The sequence below is a fragment of the Halichoerus grypus genome, chromosome 7 (assembly GCF_964656455.1).
Source record: "Halichoerus grypus chromosome 7, mHalGry1.hap1.1, whole genome shotgun sequence".
In the NCBI taxonomy this organism is placed as follows: domain Eukaryota; kingdom Metazoa; phylum Chordata; class Mammalia; order Carnivora; family Phocidae; genus Halichoerus; species Halichoerus grypus.
Genome location: NC_135718.1, coordinates 31313725 through 31338895, shown reverse-complemented (window position 1 = coordinate 31338895; position 25171 = coordinate 31313725). Strand labels below are relative to the sequence as shown.

Below are 25171 nucleotides of genomic sequence, written 5' to 3'. Positions count from 1 at the left end.
CAGAGATGGAGGTGGAGAGGGATCATCAGCAGTGCGGGCTTTCACAGGAATGACAAACAGTAGAAACAGGCAAAGCGCTTCACACCTTATAGAAAGGGAGCTGGGTTTGGGGGTGGTATAGACACAGTGGGCAGGAGCCGGAGGGGAGACCAGCAGCATCAGGGTGGGTGATGCAATGGGAGGGACACACATGGGACACCCTGTTGCTGTCCCCATACAGTGAAACACCGGCTTCTTGGGAAGTATTCAACTCACATTTTCTGGTGGCAAAAAAGAGCATGATCAGGATATCCACCATACACTTCCCAAGGAAGTTTTTTTAAAAACTAGCACATACACGTATGAACGTCTATAAAGCTGAGATCTGGTCTCTGGCCCCAGTGATCAGTTGCTTTAGTTCCTTAGCACTGTAAAGAAGGGGAAGACCTTCGGCAACTACGAAAGTCTTGTGGCGGTTTGACAGAAGCGCGGCTTCCAGTTGTGCAGGCTGCGCGTTCCCGCCCCCAGGGGGCGCCATTCCCCCGCCGACGCCGGAGATGTATGTTGCCATTGAGAACCTTCTCCAGCAGAGGGCAGCGTTGGGGCGGAAGCATTACCCTAAGGCACTTTAGTTCACCCTCACCCAGATTTAAGGCTGTTCTGACACCCAGGAAAGCCGCCGAAAGCACTTCCCACATGGGCAGCCGTACCTATGAGGGGCCCGCTGTGAGCACCCTGTGGTCATGGGCTCTGCCTTCGCCACCCCTCGCTGCCCCGGGCCTGGCACAGACAGACCCCAGCACCCGCGCTCTGTTGTGGGCGTCCGTTCACCCACCTGTCCTCCTCACCGCTCTCACCGGCCAGTAAACACCCTTGCAAGTCGCCCGCTATCGTCCGCTTATCATCACGTTCTCCTTTATTCTCTTCCATTCTCCTTGCATTTTTGGCCCATACTTCAGAGGACCATCCCTATGCCTTCTGGAGAGCTTACAAATCTCCAGAGTCAGAAGGACCCATTTAAAAACCTTCTGTCTGGAGTATACCTTCTCCAGCCGACAAGAGGGTTTGTTTTACACTCCAGGAGCTGGGAGTCTCTGGGGGCTGAGAAATGAGACTTGTACCAGAGACTCAGTTCTCCTCTGAAATAACCGAGCACGGTGCGCACTCCTACAACCATATGCATGAGAGACTTTAATTTTTTAATTCAAGAGAGAATTAGCATAACTTAACGTCTTATTGTTAATTTTTTTAAATGTAAGTTATGGAGGAATCTGAATGATAATCCATTCGAGAAATCTAGGCAAGAAAAACGATCTATATTTTTCCCATGCATATCCATACGTTATTGTATGTGCATAGGAAATTTCTGGTAGAATTTACAAAAAAAGTTCAGAGATGTCATTTCTGAAGTGGGCATGGGGGATCTAGAAGGTTTTGATTTCCACTTTCCAACAATCTGTACTGGTTCCTTTTTTTTAACCTTGGGAATGTATCGCTTTGTCAAAAATTACAGCTGGAAACAACTGAATGTCAGCTCTCCCGATCTGTGCAGGTAGGTACTGCTGCGAGCAGGTGCTATTTAGAGAGCTTTTCTTACCACCACCTCTGAATTGTGCGCAGCCGCCCCACAAGGGAGGCTTCATTAACATCCCCATTTTCCAGATAATGAAACCGAGTTCTGGAAGTGTTGAATAACCTTCTCAAATTTCAGAGCTGGGAAGGGGCAGAGCAGAGACGCAACCCCGTGCCCGTGTCTGTCTGAAACCAAAGTCCGTGTTGTCCGTCAACTATGAAAATGACTCACGAGTTTCACCCGGTGGCCCGCGGTGGAAGAGATGTTCCAGGTACACTCCCTCCGACTGGGGTACTTGTCGGGCCAGTTGGGGCTCGCCAGGGTCCCCTCTGCACTGCTGATCTTGTGCGCACAGCCAGCTGGAGGGGGGTGGGGAGACACATGCAGAGAGAAGCGGTTCATTTGTGGGCAGCACCAGAGGCCCTCTGGGGGAGGATCCGTCTCTCATTCTTATTTGTCATGGGGTCATGATCAAATGTGGGGGCAGGGCTCAGCCTGAGTCAAGTGTCCTCTGGCCAGAGAGTTTATTTGGTTTTGCTGCTTTCCTAGTGGCGGTTGAGACCACAGGCACTGGGGTCACATGGACGTGGGTCACACCGCCTGCAGGCCGTGGGACTTGGGCACTTACCCAAGCCTTGGTGTCCTTATTTGTAAAAGGGGTGCCGACTTCGTCGGGGGATATGTGGACTAAATGAGATAATATATGTACAAGTCTTAGCAAGTGCCGACGAAGGTCTTCACTCCGCCTTCCATGTATATTTCCTTTCGATTTTCAAAGCAGGTTCATTTGGCGGCTACGGATGTTGCCTTGGCTATATGGTGCTGTTAGCAAAGGGGGTCCCACGACTTCTCAGGGTGCAGTGTTTTGGTCAACAGCTAGAAGGGGTGCTGGGCACGACGCTAAGCATTTTGAATGCATTCCCTCATCTCATCCTTCTCACTTTGCAAATAAGAAAATAACTTTAGAGAGGGTAGTGACTCGCTGGTAAGGGGCGGGGCGGGGACTTGAACCCAGGCCTGCCTTTGGTGTAAATGATTAGGAAACAGAGGGAACTGAGGATGTGCACCCCCACCCCCACCCCCATTGCCAACGCTGCCCTGTGGCTGCAGGACAAGATGCCAGAGGGGGCAGTTGAGGGCGGGTCAGGGGAAGTGGGAGGGGGTAGGCAGCAGCTGAAGGGAGGTTCCTGCTCAACGCTGCCCCCACTCTGCAGCCCCACAGGGGACAAATGTCAACAGGGGCAGGGGCTCAGCGTCTGGGACATTGGCTGCCACCCCTTGGAGGAGCCCATAGGAAGGCAGCCACTGTTCGGCTGGTGGGACCTTAGTGGGGTTAAATCCCTCCGGGCCTCCCCCACGCCACGGGAGGCAAGTCTTGTTCTGGCCCACGCCCACCTCACAGGAGTGTGACAAAGACTTTTAAGTTCCAGAATGATGCGTCCTTCCAAGTTCTTCCAACCTGCTTCCCAACCAACCCACGACCGCCCATGTCCTTGTCACAGGGCTGGGCTTGGAGGGTGGCCGCACCGTGCTTCTGAAGCTGTCTTAGCTCATCGTGTAACACCCCGGTAGGCCTGGTCAGACTCTGTGCATCCCCGTCAAATCTCCTACCTTTGAAATGCTTCTCCCAGAGAGGAGGCGTGAAGTCTTCATCCCTTCCCTCCCTCTGACCACCTCTGCAGGGCCCTGTGCTGGGGCCAAGGCCTAGAGGCCTGTGTGCTTATCAGAGATGCTCAAACACCCTTCACAGGGCAGGGGGAGGGAGGCTCTTTCCAGAATGCCTGGACATTCAAAGGCATCTGGCCTTGAACTTCCAGTAGTAAATGAAGCAGGGAGCAATCTTTTTTGAATTCTATTCTACTATTAGACCTGCATATGATAAAAAATATTATGACATAGATGGTTGATATTTATTGACATGTCAAGTGCTTAATAGATGCCAGATTGTCTGAAATACTTTCTAGGCACGCTTTCATTCACTCCTCATACACCTTTAAGAAGAGGGTCTGTTTAGTCCCTTTTAAATAGAAGAAACGGAAGCTCAGAGAGGTTAAGTAACCTGCCCAAGGTCACACAGCCGGTTAAGCAGCAGTCAGGATTTAAACCTAGGCGGTAGTCTGATTTAGGAGCCTGGGGGCGTACCCGTTTTGCCATAGTAACCCCATGAGGGTACCTGAGGGCCCCGAATCCTCCTGAAGGAGGGTGCTGCCCTGGGGAACACCGCCCTGCGGCAGGCGGGAAGGCAGACGAGGAGGGCCCCTTGCTCACGCTCTCACACACGTGCACTCTCCGGCAGCCACGGCCAGCCTGGCCTCCCAGTGCAGCCTCACCTTCCTTGCAGTCGTGCCCGTTCTCGTGGAGCCGGTACCCGTTTCTGCACCGGCACAGGTAGCTCCCAGACGTGTTGACACACTCGTGCTGGCACCCGCCGTTGTCCTTGGCACACTCGTCCTTGTCTGCGGAGATCGACGGGCTCTCAGGGGAAACGCCACCTTGGGACTCCCCTCAGACCTCAGAACTCCACTCAGAAGTAGCCTCTGCCAGGGAGGCTCCCAGATTGCCCTGCCCTGGGGAGTCCCCTTCCTGGGGTGGGTGGGGGCAGCATCTGTTGGATCGTACCCGGTCCTGCTCTATACTGAATTCCCCACGCTCCTACAGCACTTGAATGAGCATTTATGTCCTTTAACCCTGCTGCCCGCCAAAACAAGGAGCTCCTTAAAGGGTAGGCTGATATTAAGAATAGTCATGGTAACAATAATAAAAGTAACTGCCGTGTATTGAATATTTATGTGATGGGCAATTCCCGAAGCACTTTCTATACAGCATGCAACCTGAGGAGCCAGGTGCCTATGCCCCCCTTTTACAGGTAAGGAAACTGAGGCTGAGGACACTAACATGCCCCAGGGCCACTCAGTGAGCGAGCAGCCTGTGTGACCCGGAAGCCTCGGCTCCTCCTCCCAGACCCCACGCCACTTCCGGCCTGTGGAGTAGGTAGGCCTTCGGGCCCCGGGCCAGACTGCCGAGCGCCGGTCCTGCTCTACCACTCCCAGCTGTTGTGTCCTTGGGCAGTCCTTGACTTCTGTGCCTCAGTAGCCTCACCTGTAAAATGGAGCCAGTATGTGTCCTCACGTCATAGGGTTGTTGGGAGGAGGAAATGAGTTAGTACAGGGAAAGTACTTGGAACAGCGTCTAGCTGAGAGTGTTAGCTTGTATTTGTTACGATGTCCGAACTCAAGTCCTAGCTGTTGTCACTGTGGTTCTTGTAGCTCAAGCCAGCGTCTTCCTGTGATAACCGAGGACCGGCCCCCCTCCCCGGCCCCCGACACCGGGATAACTCCGGGGGTCAGTGGTGTCTCCCTGCCCTCGCCAAACCCTATGGTGAAGTGTCACCGAACACTTGGTGTTTTAGTTTCATGAGGACAACGAAGAATCCTTAAAGAATAAAGAGATGAAGCCCACCCAACACTTAAGTACGGGGACCACAAGCTAGTTAGAAGCCAGGAAGGATCCTCCCAAAGCCTTCAGAAGGAGCACAGCCCTGCCCACACCTTGACTGCAGATTTCCGGCCTCCGCAACCGCGAGAGAATACATTTCTGTTGTTTCACACCACGCACTTTGTGGTAGTGTGTTATGACAGCCCTGTAATAATATAACCAGCAATATAAAAAATCCCAGATCCAGGCACGCCCGCTCCCAGGTGGAAGTTTTACTGCGAGGGGAGGGGCGGTGGGCAGAGAGAGGTGGGCAGGTGCCCCAGAGCCTGCGAGCCTGCACAGCCGAGGCGACCCGCGACCTCGCCTCCAGACCCGCACGCACCTGAGAAGAAGTGGGCTCTGAAGCCGCGTTTGGAGACCGTGTTGTCCGACTTGAACTCCACACGCATGTTGTTGCTCTGGGAGGTGATGACCTCGGGCATCTCTGAGCCGCAGAATTTGCCATGCAGCCTGGCGTCGGGGGACAGACCACTGCGTACCTCCACGAAGTCGTACTTGCAGACCTGCAAGGGAGCACCATGGGGAGCCCCCTGGTACTCCCACGGCTCCACCCTAGCCTCCCTGCAGGACCCCCTTCCTGAACACCACACCCTGCCCGGTGGCCAGACCAGCTCAGCCAGGTCCAGTAGGAGGGTCCTTTCAACACTTACTGGGATCCCTCTGGCCCAAGGTGCAGACATGGGGCACTCATGCTAGCATGCTGCTTGGGGCGGGGGGGCGCTCTACCTGGGCCTTGGCTGACTTGGTCATCCCATGACCACTGCCCAAGGGAGGGGACAGGCAATTCACACCGTCCTCGTCTCCAGCTGCATCTCACCCCCTCAGTTCCCCTCACCAGGACGCTAACCCTCAGACTCCTACCCCAGGGGACATACTTGTCTTGACCACCTCCCACCCCCAAGACCTGCCTCCTCCACCCTGGTCCTGATTCTTCTTGGATTTATCAGTGACAAGAGAACCAAAACATCACGTCTGCAGAGGGTGCGCAGCTGAAACCACTACACCAAACACTCCCCAGACTCTGCCCTGCAAAGAGTCCCTGACTGCAGGAAGCGACCTCCCCACCTGCTGAGCCCCTCGCTGCTTTGCAGCCCTGAGCCACATCCCAACACAATCAGTTAGAGCGCAGAAGCATACATCATTGCCTTCCAATTCAAACACTTCAAACTGAAGGGAGATCCGGTACTGAGCAGGGGCCACCACCTGCCAGACGCAGTTTTTGTTTGTAGGATACTCCTTCGGCCACCCAGGGCTGGTGATGGTCCCGTTCAGCTTGGTAATAAAACCGCCACAGGCCACTGCACGGGAGAAACAGAAGCAAAATTCATTTGGTTTTAGTTCCAAGTGACTGCGATTTCCCCCAAGCAGCAATAAGCCCTGCTGTTCTTTAATAAAAAAAAAAAAGTTTGACAATCTGAACTGATTAATCCAGCATCCTTTCTTCTAGTCTGCTTCAACTGAGGATTTAGAGGGATGACGCTGAGGACAAGCCTTAACGCTTTGTAAAACGATGACAATGCATCTGTGCTTACCTGTCACTCAGTGGCAGAGTTGGGGACTCCACATGACTTGGACCAAAGGAGACTTAGGAATGTTTGCAGTAAGCTATGCACCTCACCTGGCTTATATGAACAAGCAGCATCATGTGGGTGGGCAAGGAAAACGGAACACCAGCCCCGTAGAAGTGGAATGAATGAAATGAGCAATTAGTTGCATCACGCGAAAGTGCTCATAGTTTTTCTTTGCTTTCATTTTTTTATCTGAATAATCGTGTGAATTGTGTCTAGGGTGGAGTTCTTATAATCTGGGCAGCCCTCTCACATTTGTGACTTGATGGAGTTGTTTTTCCTTCCAAGAGCCAGGGGCACCCTCCATCACAAATCACGTCACCTCGCAGCCAGCCCACGGTCCCATCTCATCCCCATTTCTCCTAAGACTGGCCCCTTATCCCTTCCCATTCTCGCTTGGCAGGTCCAACACCAACCTTCACACGTCTTCTTATCGGCAGCCAGCTCGTAGCCAGGATCACATGCGCACTTGTAGCTGCCCAGAGTGTTCACACAGCGCTGCTCACACCCGCCATGATCTGGCCAGGAACACTCATCCACCTCTGTTGGAGAGGAAGGGGACCCCAGCTAAATCATCACAAAGTCGTCTGGTCTGCTCCCCATCTCATTACCCATCCCAGGGTGCCTGGCAAATGTCCTCTAAGAACAAGAACGGCTCCTGGTCACCCCTCCCCGGGAGGCTCACGTCCATGTCTCAGAAACCTTGAGCAGCTCTAGCCAAAGGGGAGGTCTTGAGAACATAAGAGTAACTTGTTAGGCAGAAGCAGGGTTCCTCTGGAGGAGATCAGGCCTGGATGATTTTGTTCTTTGAAGGGTTCAGTCAGGGTATACAGTGTGATTTTTAAAAAATCTCAGAGGTCCCTCACCAAAAACGTCATCAGTTTTAATGCTATGGAATTGGGGTTCTCCCCAAATACAGAACTTCGTAGGGACATTAAGTGAAGGGTAAGAACAAAGGGACACATTTCTAGATGAAGACGTAGAAGAATTTTCTAGAGATAGAACCAGAACTTGTGATTTTGTATGTTAGAAATAATCCGAAGCGGTGTGCCCAGGGAGATCTTCAAGGTTACAGAAGACGCTGAACTCTTAGGTTAGTCAGCACTCCCCGAGAAACTGCAGGAAGAGGCCACAGTGAGACTGAGTTAGCAGGGGACTTGGATGGGATTCGGTGCTGACAAGTGTCTAGTGATATGTTTGGGGCAGTTAATAGCAGCAGGTAGGATGCCAGGAGAGCCGTCCCGAGGAGGAACACGGGGGTAATTGGAGAATCTGCCCGGAAATGTCAGCCCGTGCATCACTGGAGGAAAGAAAAACCCAGGCCATGGGCATCTCCAAGAAGAGGATCGGAAATAAAAGGAAAAACTCATCATTTTCTGGTGCCAAGCTCTGGTGCATCTATCCCTGAGAGGAGAGGCTGTGGCCTCACGGAGCCAGAGGGCCGAGCGAAGGGACAACAAAACCCTGAGGCATCTTCCAAAACAAGACAAAACCAAAAAAGCCCAATCTGGGAGGAAGAAAGGGTGGGGGTGGCATTGGTTCATACCACCACGGAAGGTAGGAAGAGAGCAAGCACAGGGTCGGCCACAAAATCTTCAAAGCCCACATTACACACAAAATGGGAGAAATCAGAACATCTTAGAGTTGGTAAAGACCCAGAAAGACCCCCAGTCCTGCCCTCACGCAGCGATCCTTTTAATAACATTACTTATGGATGGCTTTGCAGACCCTGCTCGAAATCCACCCAGAGATAGGATTCTCGCTGCTTTTCAAAAGTATTTCTTATCCTTTGAAATGTGAATTGTCAAAATTCTGGCCCCTTGCAATGTCCCTCCACTGGTCCTGCAGCACAAGCAAACCCTTTGACCGGGCTGACTCCCTCTGTGCTGCCCCTTCCCCACTCAAACAGACCCATTTCCTTCCAGCCTTCCTTGTCTACAGTGCACAACACACTCGTCTACCTGCTCGCTCTTCACTGGGTAAAGAACGGCATGTGAATATCCCATCGTTGCACATAGTGGGCAATAAACTTAGGTAATTGTAAGAGTGACGTGTTGTTGGGCTCAGCCAAAGCTTAAATAAATTGACCAGTAGGGGAACTGAGTGTAGGAGACATGCTCTCGGCAGGGGGTTGAAGTTGTCCATGGCCTCAAATAAATGAAATATGAAGTATGCTAAAATAGTAACAATCTTGCAATTACTTATTGCTTTACAATAGGAAAAGCACTTTCTTTGGCATTTGCTAGAAAGTATAGAAGGAGGGAGAATCAATAATAAGGAAAAATGGAGAGTCCTGGCTTCTAGAGTGAGCCAGACAGACCTTGGTTGGATCCATACTGGATCTTGCCCCCAACAAATTGGGTAATTTAACCTCTCTGAGCCTTCCCCCTGCTTTAAAATGAAAGTAGTACCTGCTTTTAGGGTTGTGGGGGCTGAAAATGATGTGTGTGAAGTCCCTAGCATATAGACATCCAATACACAATAGATCTCACTACAGACAATAGCGAGGTTGCTTTCGAAATCCCAGTGGGTGGAGAGACACAATGATGAGGGCAGTGACAGGATAAGGTTACCTGGGCATACCTGAATCAGGTGAGAGCAGAGTAGTACAGCCTGACGAAGGGAGAGGGACAAGGCAGAAACAGAAGGAAGGACACTGCATCAGAGATGGGCCAGTGGGGGAAGAAGAGATGGGCAGGAAGGCAGCACAGCAGAGTCAAGAAACTGGCAGGTGGGTGCAGGGGGAGGGCAGAAAAGAATGATGGGAAAAGCCCATCAAAATAGACCAAGATAAACACGGGATCAAGTCGGGGGCAAGGGGGAGACTCTGATGCCAGAAGATGATATGGCTATGGGAAGGACACACGTTTGTCATAGGCAAGAAAGGGAAGACCGCAGATGAACAAGTTTCCGGGTACCATCTTAACCATGTGGGGTTGAGAGAGGATGGTAGATTGGATTTGGGACTAAAGCAAAGGGAATATAGTTCCTCCAGGGACTAGAAGGGGAGGATGTTTGTTTGGCCCAGGAAGGTGGGTGAAAGCTATAGAGTTATATCTGAGCTCCCTCTAGCAAGAGCAGTGGGATGTTTGGACATTTTCAACCCTACTCCAACTTGGATGGATGACATGGAAGTGTACTAGGTGCCCTGCTCTCAGTGGGAGCCTGGGTGTCCTTGGAATCACCTCCACACTATGATGAAGTAGCATCTGCTCCAAGCCCACAGATTCACGCTTGCTCTGGGCTACAGTGGTCAAGGCCAAGCCTCCTAGAAAAATCTGGGAAAGTGTGAGGGGTAGGAGAAAAAGCTGAAAAGGTAGGGCTCAGCCTTGCAAAGTGGTAGCTCTGTCTTCTTTGCCTTCTTCAAGCCGTATTAGTAAAAGAAGGAACCATTCCCTGCTTAGATAATGAGATGGCTCAGGTAGGATGCCAACAATTGTCTGCAGAGAGTTAAGGAATGAGAAGGCAGGGCATATGCGTAAGCTTTTGAAGAAACACCTGCAGGAAGCCAGTCCCCCTCATCAACACCCCATGGTGGTCCTTTGGCACTGGGACAGAGGAGTGTGGGGAGCAAGGTGGAATCATATTCTTTATGTGAGGCGTGTGCGACCAAAATGGCCAACCCTCAAATGCCGCCACCTCCGGCAGTAAGGGGCGATGAGCTCTGCCTGCTGCCAGGCCAGTGGGCTGTGAGAGACACGGCCATCCGGCACCGGGAGAGGGATGCAGAGGCCAACTGGCACCTTGGTCAGTGCTGTGCTCCATCTGGGCTCCGGGCAGAGCCTCCGGCCCACTGGCACCAAGGCAAGAGTTTCTTTCTCTTGGTCCAACTCTTCTGCATGGACTTTGCAGCTCATCTTCCAGGTTCTTTCACTGGAGAAGTCCTGACACACGCACTGGGCTCTGTGTGTTCCCAGGACAGCCTATTGATGGCTTTTCTGGAAAAAGGCTGGGCAGAGGAAACTGGCCGTGTCCAGTCCCAAGGCCTGCACTGACCAATGTGGTCACCATCAGCCCGTGTGGCTGTCAAACCCTTGAAATGTAGCTAGTCTGAATTCAGCTGTGCTATGAGTGTAAAAAGACACTGGATTTCCAAGACTTAGAATGAAAAAAACCCATAAAATACGCCATTAATGTTGTGTATATCAATTACATATTAAAACGGCAGTGCTGCGTGCGATGGTAAATGGTCATAAAATTGATATATTGGGTTAAATAAGATATATTCAAATAATTCCACCTGTTTCTTTCTTGGGGGAGGGATAAGGTGGCTGCTAGACAGTTTAAAATCACATGGCTCACCTTTGTGACTTGCTTCCTATTTCTGTCGGACAGCATTGCTCTAGACTGTGGTCTCGCCTCAATCTTCCTCCTGGGGACCCCAAAAAGGAGGCAGAGAAAGCAGCAGGAAGCCCAACCCACAGGTGAGGAACCTGAGCCTCATGTGCTCTTTGATCTAGTCATTCCCTGCCCCGTGAGTATTTACTGAGCCCGGTGTGGGCCAGGTGCTGGGAGCACAGTAGAGAACAAAGCAGGTATGACCCAGTCTCCGAAAGGAAAACTGACCTGCCTGAGAGCAGACACCTGTGAGGGATGAAGGCAGGACAAAAATCCAAACCTCGGACGCTACATCCAAGGCCCTTTCCCCCATGTCCCCATGGGACCCAGAGGGCAGAAAGGTGACAAGTTTCAGAATCAAACCACAAACACTAATGAAAAATTGAACGCCCCTCGCTTGACTTGCCGGTGACTTGCACGTCTCTGTAGCGGGAAGAATGCACTGGGGGGCCCTGCAGATCCTGGGTCTGTTCGGCTCTGCCCCCTCAGAACTTCCATTTCCTCAACTGCGAAAGGAGGGTGATACTAATGCGGACCACGGGGTGGTTCTGAAGAGAAAGTGAGATCACTCACGTGGGTTCTGGCACACTCAGTAGAGTCCTTTTTCTTCCCTCTAAGAGGCCCCCCAAGGCTTCCACCAGTCCTGCTTCCTCTTTTAGGATTCAGGGTCAAGCTCACTGACATAAAAGAGACACCAAGCCGGGCCTGTGCATTAAGTTAGTGTAGATGGGCCTTGGTTAACACCTTCATGGGCATCTAAAGAGAAGTTGGCAAGCTGAGAATTGAAATGCCCTTGAAGTGTGAGGATGGGCACAGTGCCCCCCCCCCCCCAAGGTTGAGTGCCTCCGAGGTCCACACGTCAGCGGCCCGGCCACCGCCCGTTTGCCTTAGTCCTCTCTCACCAGCCTGAGCTCTTGAGGACAGTGACTGTGCCTTCCTGTGTCCCCAGCGCCTAGCACAGCACCTGACACATGGCTTGATGACTGCTGAATGAATGCTGACTGTGGCAGAAGGAGAAGATGCTGTCTTCCAACTGCAAACGCAGCTGGTTGTCGTGGAGACCTGGAGCCAGCCAGTCGGTGCCTTACACGCCAGCCTAGCTTCACAGAGGGATGCACGCCTGTCCGCGGCCTCGCCTGGCCTCGCCAAAACACGCGGGGGGCTCAACTAAATTTGAATTGAAGATGAACATTTCTTATCATTTCTCAGCCACGTGTGCAATATTTGGGACATGCTTATACTAAAAGATCATTCTTCATCTTACATTCAAACTTAAGTGGGCATCCCTTTTTTTTCTTTAATCTGGTAACCCTGATCTCCAGCTTTAGCCAGTCCTTTCAAAAACGTGCATCACCATTAGAAGCAGCACCAGGAATGAGGTGTGGGTGGGTTGGTGCCACTGGGTTACTAACTCCCCAACACCTAATTTGCAGAGCGGAGGGTGGACGTCAGAGGAGGAGGACAGAATTAGAATAAATCCTTCTAATCATTCGTGACAAGTGGGAAGCAAAATCTGGCCTCCTGGAGCCGTCCACATCTCAGTCCCTGGAACTTGTGAATCCGTTAGCTTACTTGGCAAAAAGGACTTTGCAAATGCAATTAAATTAAGGGTCTTGAAATAGGAGATGATCCTGCATTCTGTGGGTGGGCCCAATGTCACCACACGGGTCCTTATGCCTGAGAGAGGGAGGAGGACAGTCAGGGGCAGAGAAAGAGATGTGGCCGTGGAAGCAGACGAGTGACGCAGCAGGAGAAAGACTCAACTGTCCAGAGCTGGCTTGAAGACGGAGGGGCACCCAAGCCAAGAAATGCAGGGGCCTCCTCCAGATGTGGGAAAAGGCAAGGAAATCCGACCTCCAGAACTGGAAAATGAGAAAGTTCTGTTGTTCTAAGCCTCCACGTTGGTGGTAATTTGTTACACCAGCCACAAGAAACTGATAGCAACCTTTTGTGATAGCAAGAAGAAATCGTCACTTCCTTTTTTACCAGAGATAACGATAACCACCTCAAAGACTCCTTCTTTAGCAAAGACAGTTCATGGGACTAACCATTAGACAGTGTGCATTTGCTGACACGGTTTCATTTTCTCCCGACAGCCCTGCTATAGCCTCGTGTGTCACTTCTAGAAGTGGATGATTCGGGGTTCAGAGAACTTGGGTCACTTGCTTCAGGCCACCCAGCGAGCGTGGCTGCTGCTGGGTCACATGTGGTCTGGGCCGGGGGTGGGGTGGGGCGGGGCGCAGACTGTGAATTTCCAGGCATCTCAACCACAAGCTGACCTGCATTTGAAATACACTTGCTGCGGCCTGGCTTTTTCACTTGGGAAAGAACTGACTCAATTTTTTCCTCCAATTATCCACAGCATTATGATTCTTGTTCTGTTTCTGCTTGGGTTTCACTCTTCCAGACGCCGCAAGACCAAAGAAGAACCCCACACATCACACATCTGTGGTGCACTCCCCAGCTTATAAAGTGTCTCTACAGCCATCATTTCGGTGGGGCTTCACGACAGGTCAGGTAAAATGGGCAGATTTCTTCCCCTTGTTTTACAGAGAGGAAACCTGAAGTGTCGGTAAGGACGAAGAGCTGCCTGCTCAGGCTCACGGCTTGAGAGGGTTTCCTCTGACACCCATGCACTTACGTAGAACCTGCGAGAAAGGGCTAAAGAGGGCAGATGCAGAGAGTGGGAGTAAGAGAGGGACCAGGATTTCTGGGCTGACACAGCCAGGAGTCCTTGGAGAAGAGGAAAAGAGGGGAAAGCGGCTTCTCCCTGGACGTGAGTGGTGCCACTGACCGAGACCTCAGATGTGGATTAGCTAACACCATTTGGTGGGTGCTGGTGCGCTGCCGGGCGCCCGATCACAACGCGCTTGGGACCATCCAGGCCTCCCTTTTACAGTGTGGTCTGAGGGGCTTCCAGAGCCTGAGAGGAGAGACCTGCTCCGACAGAGGAGTCCTGAGTAGCCCCTTCTGCTGGGGCCAGGAATGCGGGCTTCCCATGCCATTCTGGGTCGCTTTCAAGACTCTCCAACACAGCAGGTCCCCAAGACCACATGGAAGCTTGTTCCCTGAGCACCCCTCGCTCTCCTCCCCACCCCCACCCCCCTCAAGGGGAGACTTGAAGGCCGGGAGCTGGTGCGTCAGCAGCTAAAGAGGGAGGCTGCCTCTCCGGCCCACATCGGGAATGCGAGGCAATGCTGTAGAGTTTGGGCTTAGGAGTCAGACTGCACGTGGATTCTTGATCTGTCACTTAACTACCTGGGTGACTCCCAAGCAACTCTTCTCAACCCTAATCAAACGTGATCCAAACCCAATGCATGGGGTTATTTTGGGAATTAAGTGACATCATGTCCAGCAAGTACTTTGCACAGTTCCTGACACAGAGCAGGTGCTCAGTTAATGAGAGTGACTACACGAATATTTATTATCAACGCTCAGTTTCCCTGAGGTTTACTAACTTGACCTGGTAAACTTATTAAATCTAGTTTCCAAGTGCAGTGGCAGAACTTTCTGCCCTGTAGCAGCCCAGGCCCTGCCTGCTCCTGAGTCAGTGGTGAACTCGGTTAGGGGCAGCTCGAAAATGGGTCACTGCCTTCTCCCCGCAGGGAGCCTTGTTTGATCCTAAGGTTCCATATGGGTTTTGTGATTCTTAAGCCGGGGGGGCAATACCTCTTCCTGTGACTAAAAATGGAAACAAACTGCTAATTCATACCCTTGAAAAAATTGGCTGCAAAGCCCGCTTTATTGATAGAGCCGTCGGACGCAAACTTCATCCACATTCTGTTGGAACTGGATTTCACATCTTCCGGCTTCTCGTAGCCACAAAAATGGCCAATCAGGGCGCTCTCTTCCGTGGGGCCGTCGCGGATTTCCAGGTAGTCATATGCGCAGCTATCATGCCTTTCGATCTAAACAGAGAAACAGAGGCAACGTGGAAGATGACGGATGGTCCTGTTTTTTCACGTAAGAAGGGAACTTAAATAACACTCTAAAAAATCTGACCAGGAGGCAGAAGGACCCAAGTGTGTCCTGGGCTCTCCAAGCTGTCCCCCACTTGTGGAAGCCCAGGGAGAACCAAACTGTGCAGACTAAGAGACGATACACAGGGAAGAACTGTTCTCCACAACTTCCTGGGATCCCCTCCTAGACTTTCAGTTCCCCTGGGTGGCGGTCAGAAAGGAGGTGGACGCAATTTCAAAGTTGGCAAAGATTTTGATGCCAAATGTCCAGGTACAATGCACCGTGAGCTTGAAATGGTCTCTTAGGTTCCTGTTTGCAACCCACAAAATGGAAACCCATCTTTATGGAGCAGAGTGTCTAGCAGAGTTGACATTTACTTCATTCTCGGGAAGAAAACCCGAGCAGTACTCACCTCGAAAGCTTGGAAGGTAAGCCCCACGTGAAACCCTTCCGAAACCGTAATCCTCCAAACACATTCCTTGGAAGGTCTGTAGTCATCCGGGTAGTTGGGAGATTGAATCTGACCAGCATCTTTGTTAATGTCTCCCCCACACGTAGCTTTAGAAAGAGAGCCAGGAGAAGAGGAATGGGGTCCCCGGTCAGACCTTAGGAAGGAAATGAGTGGCCACCCTTATCACCACTAGGTGGCTCCACGTGGCAACATTTTCATCTCCATCCAACTGAGACTGTGCCTCCGGAAAGGCACAATTTCATTTGTTTGCAACTCTGGATTTTTTTTCATATGAAGAAAATAGCCAGGTAAGGCAGCGGTTCTCCACCTTTGCTGTGCATCACGATCACCTGGGGTATGTTCCAAGCTGTGGAAGCAGGGGTCACAGCCCTACAAGTTCTGAGGCATGGGGTCTGGGGGAGCTCCAAGTAGCAGTGAGTTCCCCAAGTGATTCTAACGTAGAGGGTAGGGGACCGCTGACACAGAGGGACGCACATGTGTGTGCGTACGTACACACACACACACACACACACACAGGTTATTTCTTTTATAAAAACAAAATCTTGGCCTCTCCAAAATTATAATTTACCCAATATATGGAACAAACTTTAGCAGAAATGCCCTGGGGGCGGTTGCCTGGAGCCCAGACTTATTTGTTTCCTCAACTCAACCACCAAGGTGGCCTCGGAGGCCCTTTCAAGAAATGTAGTTGTAAATATCCTGATGTTGCCCAAAGTCCTCTTTTCATCAATGAAACAGACAGAGGCCCAGAGAGGTTAGGTCCTTTGCTCAGGCTCACACAGCTCTTCGGAGGCTGCTCTCCCGGGCTCAGGGTTCTCTACCCTGGGCAGCCCCCCCACGCAGCTGCACTGGAATGGAGTTCAGCGGGGTGGTGACAGGTAGACGACACCTGTCCTGAAGGAGGCACAGCTGGCCCCTCTGCTTCCAGAGTGCAGAGGAAGGGGCCCTGGGGCGGGGGGACGCCTCAGCCCAGCCCCTGTGGGGGGTACCCCCACCCTCCTGGCTCTGGCAGCTTCCACGCATGCCTGGGGGGCGCTGCATGTGAAGGTCAGGGCACATCAAGGGCTCCCCAGGGGGCTTCTGTCGTTGTGAACACACCTTCGTACACCGCGAAGAAACCCCTGCCCAAGATGCCACTGCTGCTCCGGAACTCCACCCAGAGCCGGCTGTCCGTGGAGGTGAGGGGCTCCGGGACTTCATCGCCGCAAAACCTACCTGGGAAGTGGAAAAGACTGGTCAGGCTGCTGCAGCCAGCAACAAGAGACTCATTACAGACCCACAGGAAGCGGCGTTTCTTCAGTGGCGCTCCAGGTGAGCAGGAACCTTGGCCGTGGCAACCCATCCTGTCAAGCGCATACAAGAACAAAGGACGGAAGGAGGCAGTCACGCAGCCTGTGTGTCTCTTCCAGGCCGACTTCAAGAGCATTCCAGACTCCAGTCACTAAAGTACCCAGAGTAAGCCCGGGCACCCCCTCCTCTGCCGCGTGGGTCGGGTACGGGTGCTGCGGGCGTGGGGGGTAACGGTCTGAGGCAGCGATGAACATTTCCTCCCTCGGTATTTCCTACTACATACGTGCCCTTTTTTGGGGGGCGGCATGCCTTTGGGAAGACACTCTGCTTTCCTTGCCTCAGAAAAGGGATGCCAGAGAACATATGACAAAAAAATCAAATCTTCTAGGCTCTTGAATTTCACAAGCCTAGTCACAATTACAAAGGTTTGGAAGAAGACTCAATGAGTGAGAGCACATTCTTCCATTTTCACCCTTGTAGTCTTAGAAAGATTGCTAGGACAGATGAGTGATGGACCCAGGGAGAGAGAGGATTAGAGAGGGGACGATGGACCCTCTAGAAGGACCCCGTATGCTGTCCCACCCTGAGCTATGACCCTTGATGGAAAAGGATGATAGAGACCCTGAATGGGTTTAAGGATCTGGGAGAAGGACACAAAAGCAAAAATGGACTACTGGGACTTCATCAAGATAAAAAGCTTCTGCACAGCAAAGGAAAAAAATCAATAAAACTAAAAGGCAACCTACGGAATGGGAGAAGATATTTTCATGACATAGCTGATAAAGGGCTAGTACCCAAAATATCTAAAGAACTTATCAAACTCAACACCCAAAAAACAAATAATCCAGTCAAGAAATGGGCCGAAGACATGAACAGACACTTCTCCAAAGAAGACATACAAATGGCCAACAGATACATGAAAAAATGCTCAACATCCCTGGGCATCAGGGAAATACAAATCAAAACCACAATGAGATACCACCTCACACCAGTCAGAATGGCTGAAATTAACAAGTCAGGAAGCAACAGATATCAGCAAGGATGTGGAGAAAGGGGAACCTTCTTTGTTGGTGGGAATGCAAGCTGGTGCAGCCACTCTGGAAAACAGTATGGAGGTTCCTCAAAAAGTTAAAAATAGAGTTACCCTACAATCCACCAATTGCTTTACTAGGTATTTATCCAAAGGATACAAAAATAATTATTTGAAGGGGCACCTGCATCCCAATGTTTATAGCAGCAATGTCCACAATAGCCCAACTATGGAAAGAGCCCAGATGTCCACAGACAGACATTACTCAGCCATCAAAAAGAATGAAATCTTGCCATTTGCAATGATGTGGATGGAACTAGAGGGTATTATGCTAAGCAAAATAAGTCAGTCAGAGATAGACAAATACCATATACGATTTCACTCACATGTGGAATTTAAGAAACAAAACAGATGAACATAGGGGAATGGAAGGAAAAATAAAATAAGATAAAAACAGAGAGGGAGGCAAACCATTAAGAGACTTTAACTATAGGGAACAAACTGAGGGCTGCTGGAGGGGAGGTGGGGGGGGATGGGGTAAATGGGTGATGGGCATGAAGGAGGGCACTTGATGGAATGAGCACTGGGTGTTACATGCAAGCGATGAATCACTAAATTCTATTCCTGAAACTAATACATTAACTAACTTGAATATAAATAAAATCTTTAAAAAATAATAAAAATTAAAAAAAAATTAAAAAGGATCTGGGAGAAGGACAGAACTGTGCCCCCAGTCACTGGGCAGAGCCTGAAGGGGCAACAAGATCTTAGATCCCCATAAACCTGGGGTCAGAATAGGAGCATCGACATGGTTCATCCAGACATTAGGCCAGGAGACAGGCATGCAGAGTTCTTCAGACAAAAGGGGTATGGAGGTGACTTTCCCATAGTCCAGAGGATGTGGGGAGCCACAGGACATCACCCACTGAATGTCTTCTAGGCAGATGTGGACTCGGCACTGATCTGAACTGGCCTAGAATTGAGACAAGAAGGAGGCCCAGCAGCCACTTATGATTCTGTGCTCAGACAGAGGGCTGGAGACCAGGCATGAGGACATCCAGCAAAGACAGCTGGGATGGCAATATGGATGCGTCCCCTGCCACCATGCCTTGGCAGAAAGTATATCCCTTATCGGACCCCTCAAGGGAAGAAAACACAATCTGACTGAAATTAACTTCCCACTACCTGATAGAAAGGGGCTCATAATTGCTGTTGGAATTCTGTTATTGAAAAAATACAAATAAATGTATATTCCTCAGACACTCGGATCCAAGTCTGAAATTTGGATCTTCTACAGAGGAAGAGGCCGATGGCCATGCCTTCCCAGTGTATAGTAATCCTTGACTCCATAATTCCTAATGCCATCTAAAGATGGCAGCCACAGCAGGACAGGAATGGGGTTGGGGCGGGACATGAGCTGAGTTGTACTGATCAGTTCACAACACAGACCAGTCAAGGTCTATTTGGACTGGAAGTCATGGTTCTCTCAAGCACTGACTGCAGAGTCACTCAAAAATCCATTTAATATTGGGGAGATGGGGAGTGACTGTTAATGAGTATGAATGTGTTTTCTTTTGGGGTGATGAAGATGTTCTAAAATTGATTATGATGATGGTTGGTTGCACAACTCTGAACATACTAAAAATCATTGACTTGTTTACTTTAAATGGTGAGTTGTATTATATGTGAATTATATCTCAATATTTTTTATGTCTATTCAACAGATATTTAGTGGGTACTCCCTTATTGCCAACACCACTTGAAGTTATAACTCTCCTTTCCCTTCTGAGAAATGGGGGGAGTGAGGTTTGGGGAGGAATAAAGACCACTGTGGACATTTCCTGATGGCCAACTGTGGATACATTCTTTGGGGAGACATGGGGTAGAAGCTGCTAATCTTCTGTTTCCTTCCGATTCTGGCCACCTGCAGCTCTTTGGATTTGGTGAGCTTAACATTAAGTGAGATGAGCTGAAACTTCTGCCAAGAATTTGGCAAGGAACAATCCATCAGAAGCCTATAAATTTTCAGTAATGGTTACTCTGGCATGGCCAATGAGTGTCAATTAATTCTTGGAAGCACCACGTAAGCGTGGGGAAGTATTGCTTACCAGTGAGGAGACAGGGCTGCTGAACAGCATTGCAACAACGTGGGGTCACAAAAGGAATTCCTTCTTAGCCAAACCAAGTTTCAAGTCCAAATCTCTCCTTTTAAAACCCCAGCTGTCACAGCCGCTGGAGACTGTTTCCAAAAAAGAGAGGGACTTCCCATACCTGCCTTGCTGCCTAAGAACCCAACCGGATGAGATGAACCACCCACCATTGGACCATAGGACAACCCCGGTCTGCTCACTACTCTGGAGGAGGGAGGAATTACTGCAAAGCCAGACTTGGTAGGATAAATTACAGATTATTTCTAAGTAACTTCTCTCCCCCAATCACCGTGTAACTCTTAATTAAAACCCTCTACTTTGTCCCCTGACTCTTTTCTCAACACTCTCATCTCCACCGTAATGGTTCTAACGAAAGCCCTTTGTTAGCAAGCATGACACTGTCCTAAGCACCTTACGCAGATGATCTAACTGCATCCTGCTCCCCCCTGAATTAGGTACTATTAGTAATCTAGGTTATGAGAAAACCGAGGATTGAAGAATTTGAGTTGAGTTACATGCATTTTTGAGTTACACTCAAAGTTGTAAGTGAAGCGGGACTTGAACCTCGGCAGTCTGGGATCTTGACCTTCCTCATCAACTTTACCTCCTACTTCATCAACCACGGCCACCATCATCAAAAGGAACTTCTCTGTTTGGGGTGGGATTCTGGACACGGTCCGCTTTTGGATGAACAGATATGAAATCTGCTCTCTGGGAATGTACACATCGTTCCCGGTTTGGACACAGACATTTAGGAACAAGGATCAAAGCCTCCAACCATACGGAGAGCTTGCGGCGATGCCAATCTGGCTGTCTGACTCCCGCCATCGTTTCTGCTCATTTGGGAGACTGCCCCGGCCCAGGGAGCCCCAGGAGTGGGGCCACGCGACACCGATTGGCCGGCCTGGTCTTTCTGAACTTCCCCCCACCACTGCAGGGAATGGGGGGAGAGGAGCTTTTGTGTGCATGGCAGTATTACAGAATACCCAAAGACAGTTCTGCATAAAAAAGTGCATTGTTCGAGTAATTCCTCCAGCAGAAATAAGGGAGGGGAATCCAATTAACACGACAGTATTTAAGTTTACTGGTAAATTCTCTTTGTAGCACCGCACCCCCCCCCGCCCCGTTCCTCCCCACTTCAGGTGCAGTCTCACGAGTGACCCCTGAAATAGAAAAACCAATTTGATACCTTTAACCAGCTGTGAACTATTCTCATTCTACTTACATTTCTCTTTAATCACTTTGTGAAATGGGTCCCAAACAGCCCCCTTCCAAGAGAATGAACAGGCTGGGCAGAAACTGGACTAGAGAAAAGGTGGCAAATCCCTAAACCGAATCTGGTTCCTGGCTTTGGAGGAGGAGTTTAATAAGGATATCAAGAAGAGGAAATGCAGATGAGGACACTACAAGTGGGCTCCATGGGGAGTCATAAAGGGTTCATTCATAAAAAGTTATGCGTCCATTATGCCTGGATTTTCACACACTGCCCTGGGAAAATATGCAATGCACAGTTTTTCAGAGCAAGATGCATACTTTCACAATCCACCCTAATCCGCTCTCCCTCCTGCCAAAGGGGCATTGACCTGCCTCCTCCCAGCAGATTTCATGGCACTGACCCCTCCCAGGGACCAGCTCGGCCCACACAATGCACTTGTTCCAAACACAAAAGTGCACTAACAACTGCATTTGGAAACATCAGAGCAGGGCCAAATAGTTGGCAAAGGAGAATTCCTGCAAACGAAGAATGACGGTTACAGGCACCGGGCCATGCCTTGGCTGCGACACACTCAGCACACACACACACACACACACACACACACACACACACACTGCAAAAGTGTGTAAAATATGAGCCAAAAAAAACCTCACACAAAACCCAAACAAAACAAACCGTCACCGACAACAACGAATGGCAAAAGCCCCAACTCACCCATGAAAGTGTAACCAGAAACACCAGGATCTGCGGTGAGAAAATTCTTGTTTCAAGTTCAAGAAAAGGGAATCCCTGGAAATGTCTCTGGCTGTGCCCACCCTCAGGAGCGTGTCTCGGCCCTCTCTAGGGAACTTCAGTAACGGAGAGCTTGCTTCCCCTGAGCCCTTTGAGTCTACCGCATTCCTCGGGGGGGGGGGGGGCGGTTAGGGTTGCCAGATTTCACAAACAAAAATACAGGAAGGCCAGTCACATTGGAATTTCAGATAAACACTGAATCACGCATCTTATCTGACCATCCTACGGGGATACCCTTCTCAGATGCAGCAGTCCCCAGTCCCCATGACCAGGGCCTCTGAGTTCTGGTCTCATCTCAGCCCCTAGCTAGCTGTGTGGACTTAGCGAGTGGGTCCACACTCGAGGAGCATGATTTCCTGGGGAAGGTGTGGGGTAAGTGGGGATAAGATCTCTAGATCAAGATAAGACTCTAAGATCCCTGCCAGGTTGAGGGGTCCATGATTCCATGTTGTCACTGAAACTCATCCCACACAGCCTTTTGTAGTTTTTTAATTATAAAATACTACCTGAATGCATTCTTGTAAAAGATGTAGAACGATCCAGAAGTATACAAACCAAACCACCAAGCTGCCCAGGACCTCTGTGCTGCCTTTCTCAGGGGTAACCAGCTTCGGTTGTTCGATAAGCACCCTTGCAGTCCCCTTTCTAAGTATGTGGTGCTAACAAGCACCCAAGCACATACATTTACAGAGAAGCAGGATCATTCCCTGACCCGGCTCATGGGGATTCTGATTCGGTAGTCTCCTAAGGATCTGTATTCATAGAAATCTTCCCAGCAGATGCTGATGTCCAGCCAGGTTCAGGAACCTCTGCTACCCAGAATGTCGCCCTCCATCTTTTTGCCACACCCAGTCAGTATTAACTCTAAAGCCATGCCTCCTTCGCTGCTAGCATGCACGAGACGGGAAGCAGAAATCCAGGGCAGGCAGCCTCCACCTTGCCATCAGGTAACCAAACCCATTTGTCCTATAGCGTGCACACTCCTGTCTGTGCCTGGCTTGCCTACCGCGATGGTGAACTACCCCACTGATGATGGCGGTAACCTGGTACCCCCACGCAGAGCCTGCCATGGCTGCTTTCTTGAGCGCAAGTGCACACAAATTCCTATCTGTTCGTACCTCTAGGAATTTAAACTCACGGTCCTCTGGACAGAAGGGGTTTAGGTGCTATTCCCAATGAAAGCTGACCTGGCTAAGACCCTAATACAGAGCTTAGTATCTGCCAGGCCCCCTCGGGTCCAGCCAGACCCTCTGTCCCTATCTCTTCTGACCTACCCGGAATCTGACTTGAAGTCAGGCTCGGTCTGGCCACGGAACTCCCCAGCTTAACTCTCCTCCTCTCCTCCTGTTTGCATCTCTCGTCTGCTGTCCCAACAGCAGCTCACTCCCAAGCCAGCCATTCACAGCATAACCAGTGTGGCTTTTCTGCCCATGTGAGGATATGCCAGGGACAAAGATCTCACTGAGGGCTTAGACTTGTCAACCTGGAAGCCCACCCTACTACTGCTCTAAAAATGAGGACAATCCACTATCAGCCAAAACCATTCCATCTGGCTCCCTTAAATCTGCCTCCCTCCCTGGCTCAGCTGTTGCTATTCCTGAGCCAAATGAGTCCCTATGTCCATTCTCAGGACACCATGCAATTGGTTCTCTATACTTTCATCTTTTTGGGTCACCCATGGGAGATTGCAGATTGGCGACCAATCCTGAATGAACTGACCTTTCTCCTTATGCCACCTGCCCACTGCCTCTCGCTGAAAGGTCCAAGTTGCCTTTTCACATATGAGTTCATGCACTGTGCATCTCCCAGAAAGGGTACATGCTTATTGTAGAAAAATTAGAAAATATAGCTAAACCAGGAAAAACAGAATAAAACAAATTTTTAAGAGAGAGAGAGGGCATACAGGGTAGAGGGTGGGGAAGGTGCAGAGGGACAGGGAGAATCCTTGAGCAGACTCCACGCCCAGAGCAGAGCCTGACATAGGGCTCTATCTCATGACCCCGAGATCAGGACCTGAGCCGAAATCAAGAATCGGACACTTAGGGGCACCTGGGTGGCTCAGTCGTTAAGCATCTGTCTTCAGCTCAGGTCATGATCCCAGCATCCTGGGATTGAGCCCCGCATCAGGCTCCCTGCTCCATGGGAGGCCTGCTTCTCCCTCTCCCACTCCCCCTGCTTGTGTTCCCTCTCTCGCTGTCTCTCTCTGTCAAATAAATAAATAAAATCTTAAAAACAGAATCGGACGCCTAACCAACCGACTGAGCCACCCAGGCATCCCCAGAATAATTTTTTTAAGAAAATGCTCCATCATCCTGAAATAACCACTGTGTTATTTATTTATGTTTATAATTTTACTTGATATTTATACTGTAGATCACAAAATGGTTTCTTCCAGTTGAATCCAACCTGTACATGTTTTAATTTTAATTTTGTTTTGAGTAATTCTGGTCAAGATATTCACTGTTCACTTTGCCACACTCCCCACCACTCCTTCGTTTATTATGCCAACGCCATAGCCCTCATGTAGGTCTTATTTCTGAGGGCATCTGAGTTTGCAAAACCTGCAAAATATACACATACATGTGTTTTTATTAAAATGGAATTCAACTGCATGTTCTCTTTTGTAACACCTTTTTGTGTAACAACGTACAGGAACCCCTTTCTGTATTAGTAAGTAGGCACTTCCACCTTTATTTTTAGTGGCTGAATAGTTTTCCCCTGGAAAGATGTATCCCAATGTTTTCAGCGAACCCGTACTGTTGAACATTTAAACTGTTTTCCATTTTTCCTGCTCCGGTGAACATCCCCATAGCTAGAACTTTGCACACTTCCTTAATTGGTTCCTTAGGATACATTCCAAGAAGTGGAATTGCTGGGTTGAAGGGCCATCTCAGTCTTAAAAGCTTTTAACATGTGTTGCCAAATGGAGTGTTCAGAGTTTTACAACGACACCGACCCTTGAGAGCTTCCTGTGACCGCTGTCAGGACGGGCCCTTCCACACATTAATGGCATCACATAGAACAGCCCATCACCCCTCTCCCAAGGTTTTCTCAAGTTAACTCACCCAACAGGGGGGCTTTTCTCCAATAACCATCCCGGACCTCCACATAGTCGTACCAGCACAGGCGGCTTTTAAACAAATCCATGGATGTGAAGTTTAGGATGATCTGTAAAGAGTGAGTAAAGTGAGCTTTGGCAGCAGCGCCCGAGGAGTTTCGAAGACACATCTTGCATGCCTGTGTTCTCACATTACCTCTTAGCATACAGAGCTCTCAGACCACAGTAGGAGTGTCCTCACAAAGACACA

At 50.1% G+C, this 25171-nt stretch overlaps 1 protein-coding gene across 1 annotated transcript in view; it reads right to left on the bottom strand.

The window, feature by feature from the left end:
- Positions 1 to 25171, bottom strand: part of TLL2 (tolloid like 2) — a 116129-nt gene that overhangs the window by 4805 nt on the left and 86153 nt on the right. Inside the window, exons 10-18 of the mRNA XM_036111621.2 lie at positions 24929 to 25031; positions 16484 to 16600; positions 15326 to 15471; positions 14666 to 14861; positions 7032 to 7157; positions 6185 to 6345; positions 5370 to 5550; positions 3883 to 4008; positions 1784 to 1911 (exon numbers count right to left, since the gene is read on the bottom strand). Of these exons, the coding sequence (XP_035967514.1) occupies positions 1784 to 1911; positions 3883 to 4008; positions 5370 to 5550; positions 6185 to 6345; positions 7032 to 7157; positions 14666 to 14861; positions 15326 to 15471; positions 16484 to 16600; positions 24929 to 25031 (1284 nt within the window). The remainder of the gene's footprint in view (positions 1 to 1783; positions 1912 to 3882; positions 4009 to 5369; positions 5551 to 6184; positions 6346 to 7031; positions 7158 to 14665; positions 14862 to 15325; positions 15472 to 16483; positions 16601 to 24928; positions 25032 to 25171) is intronic.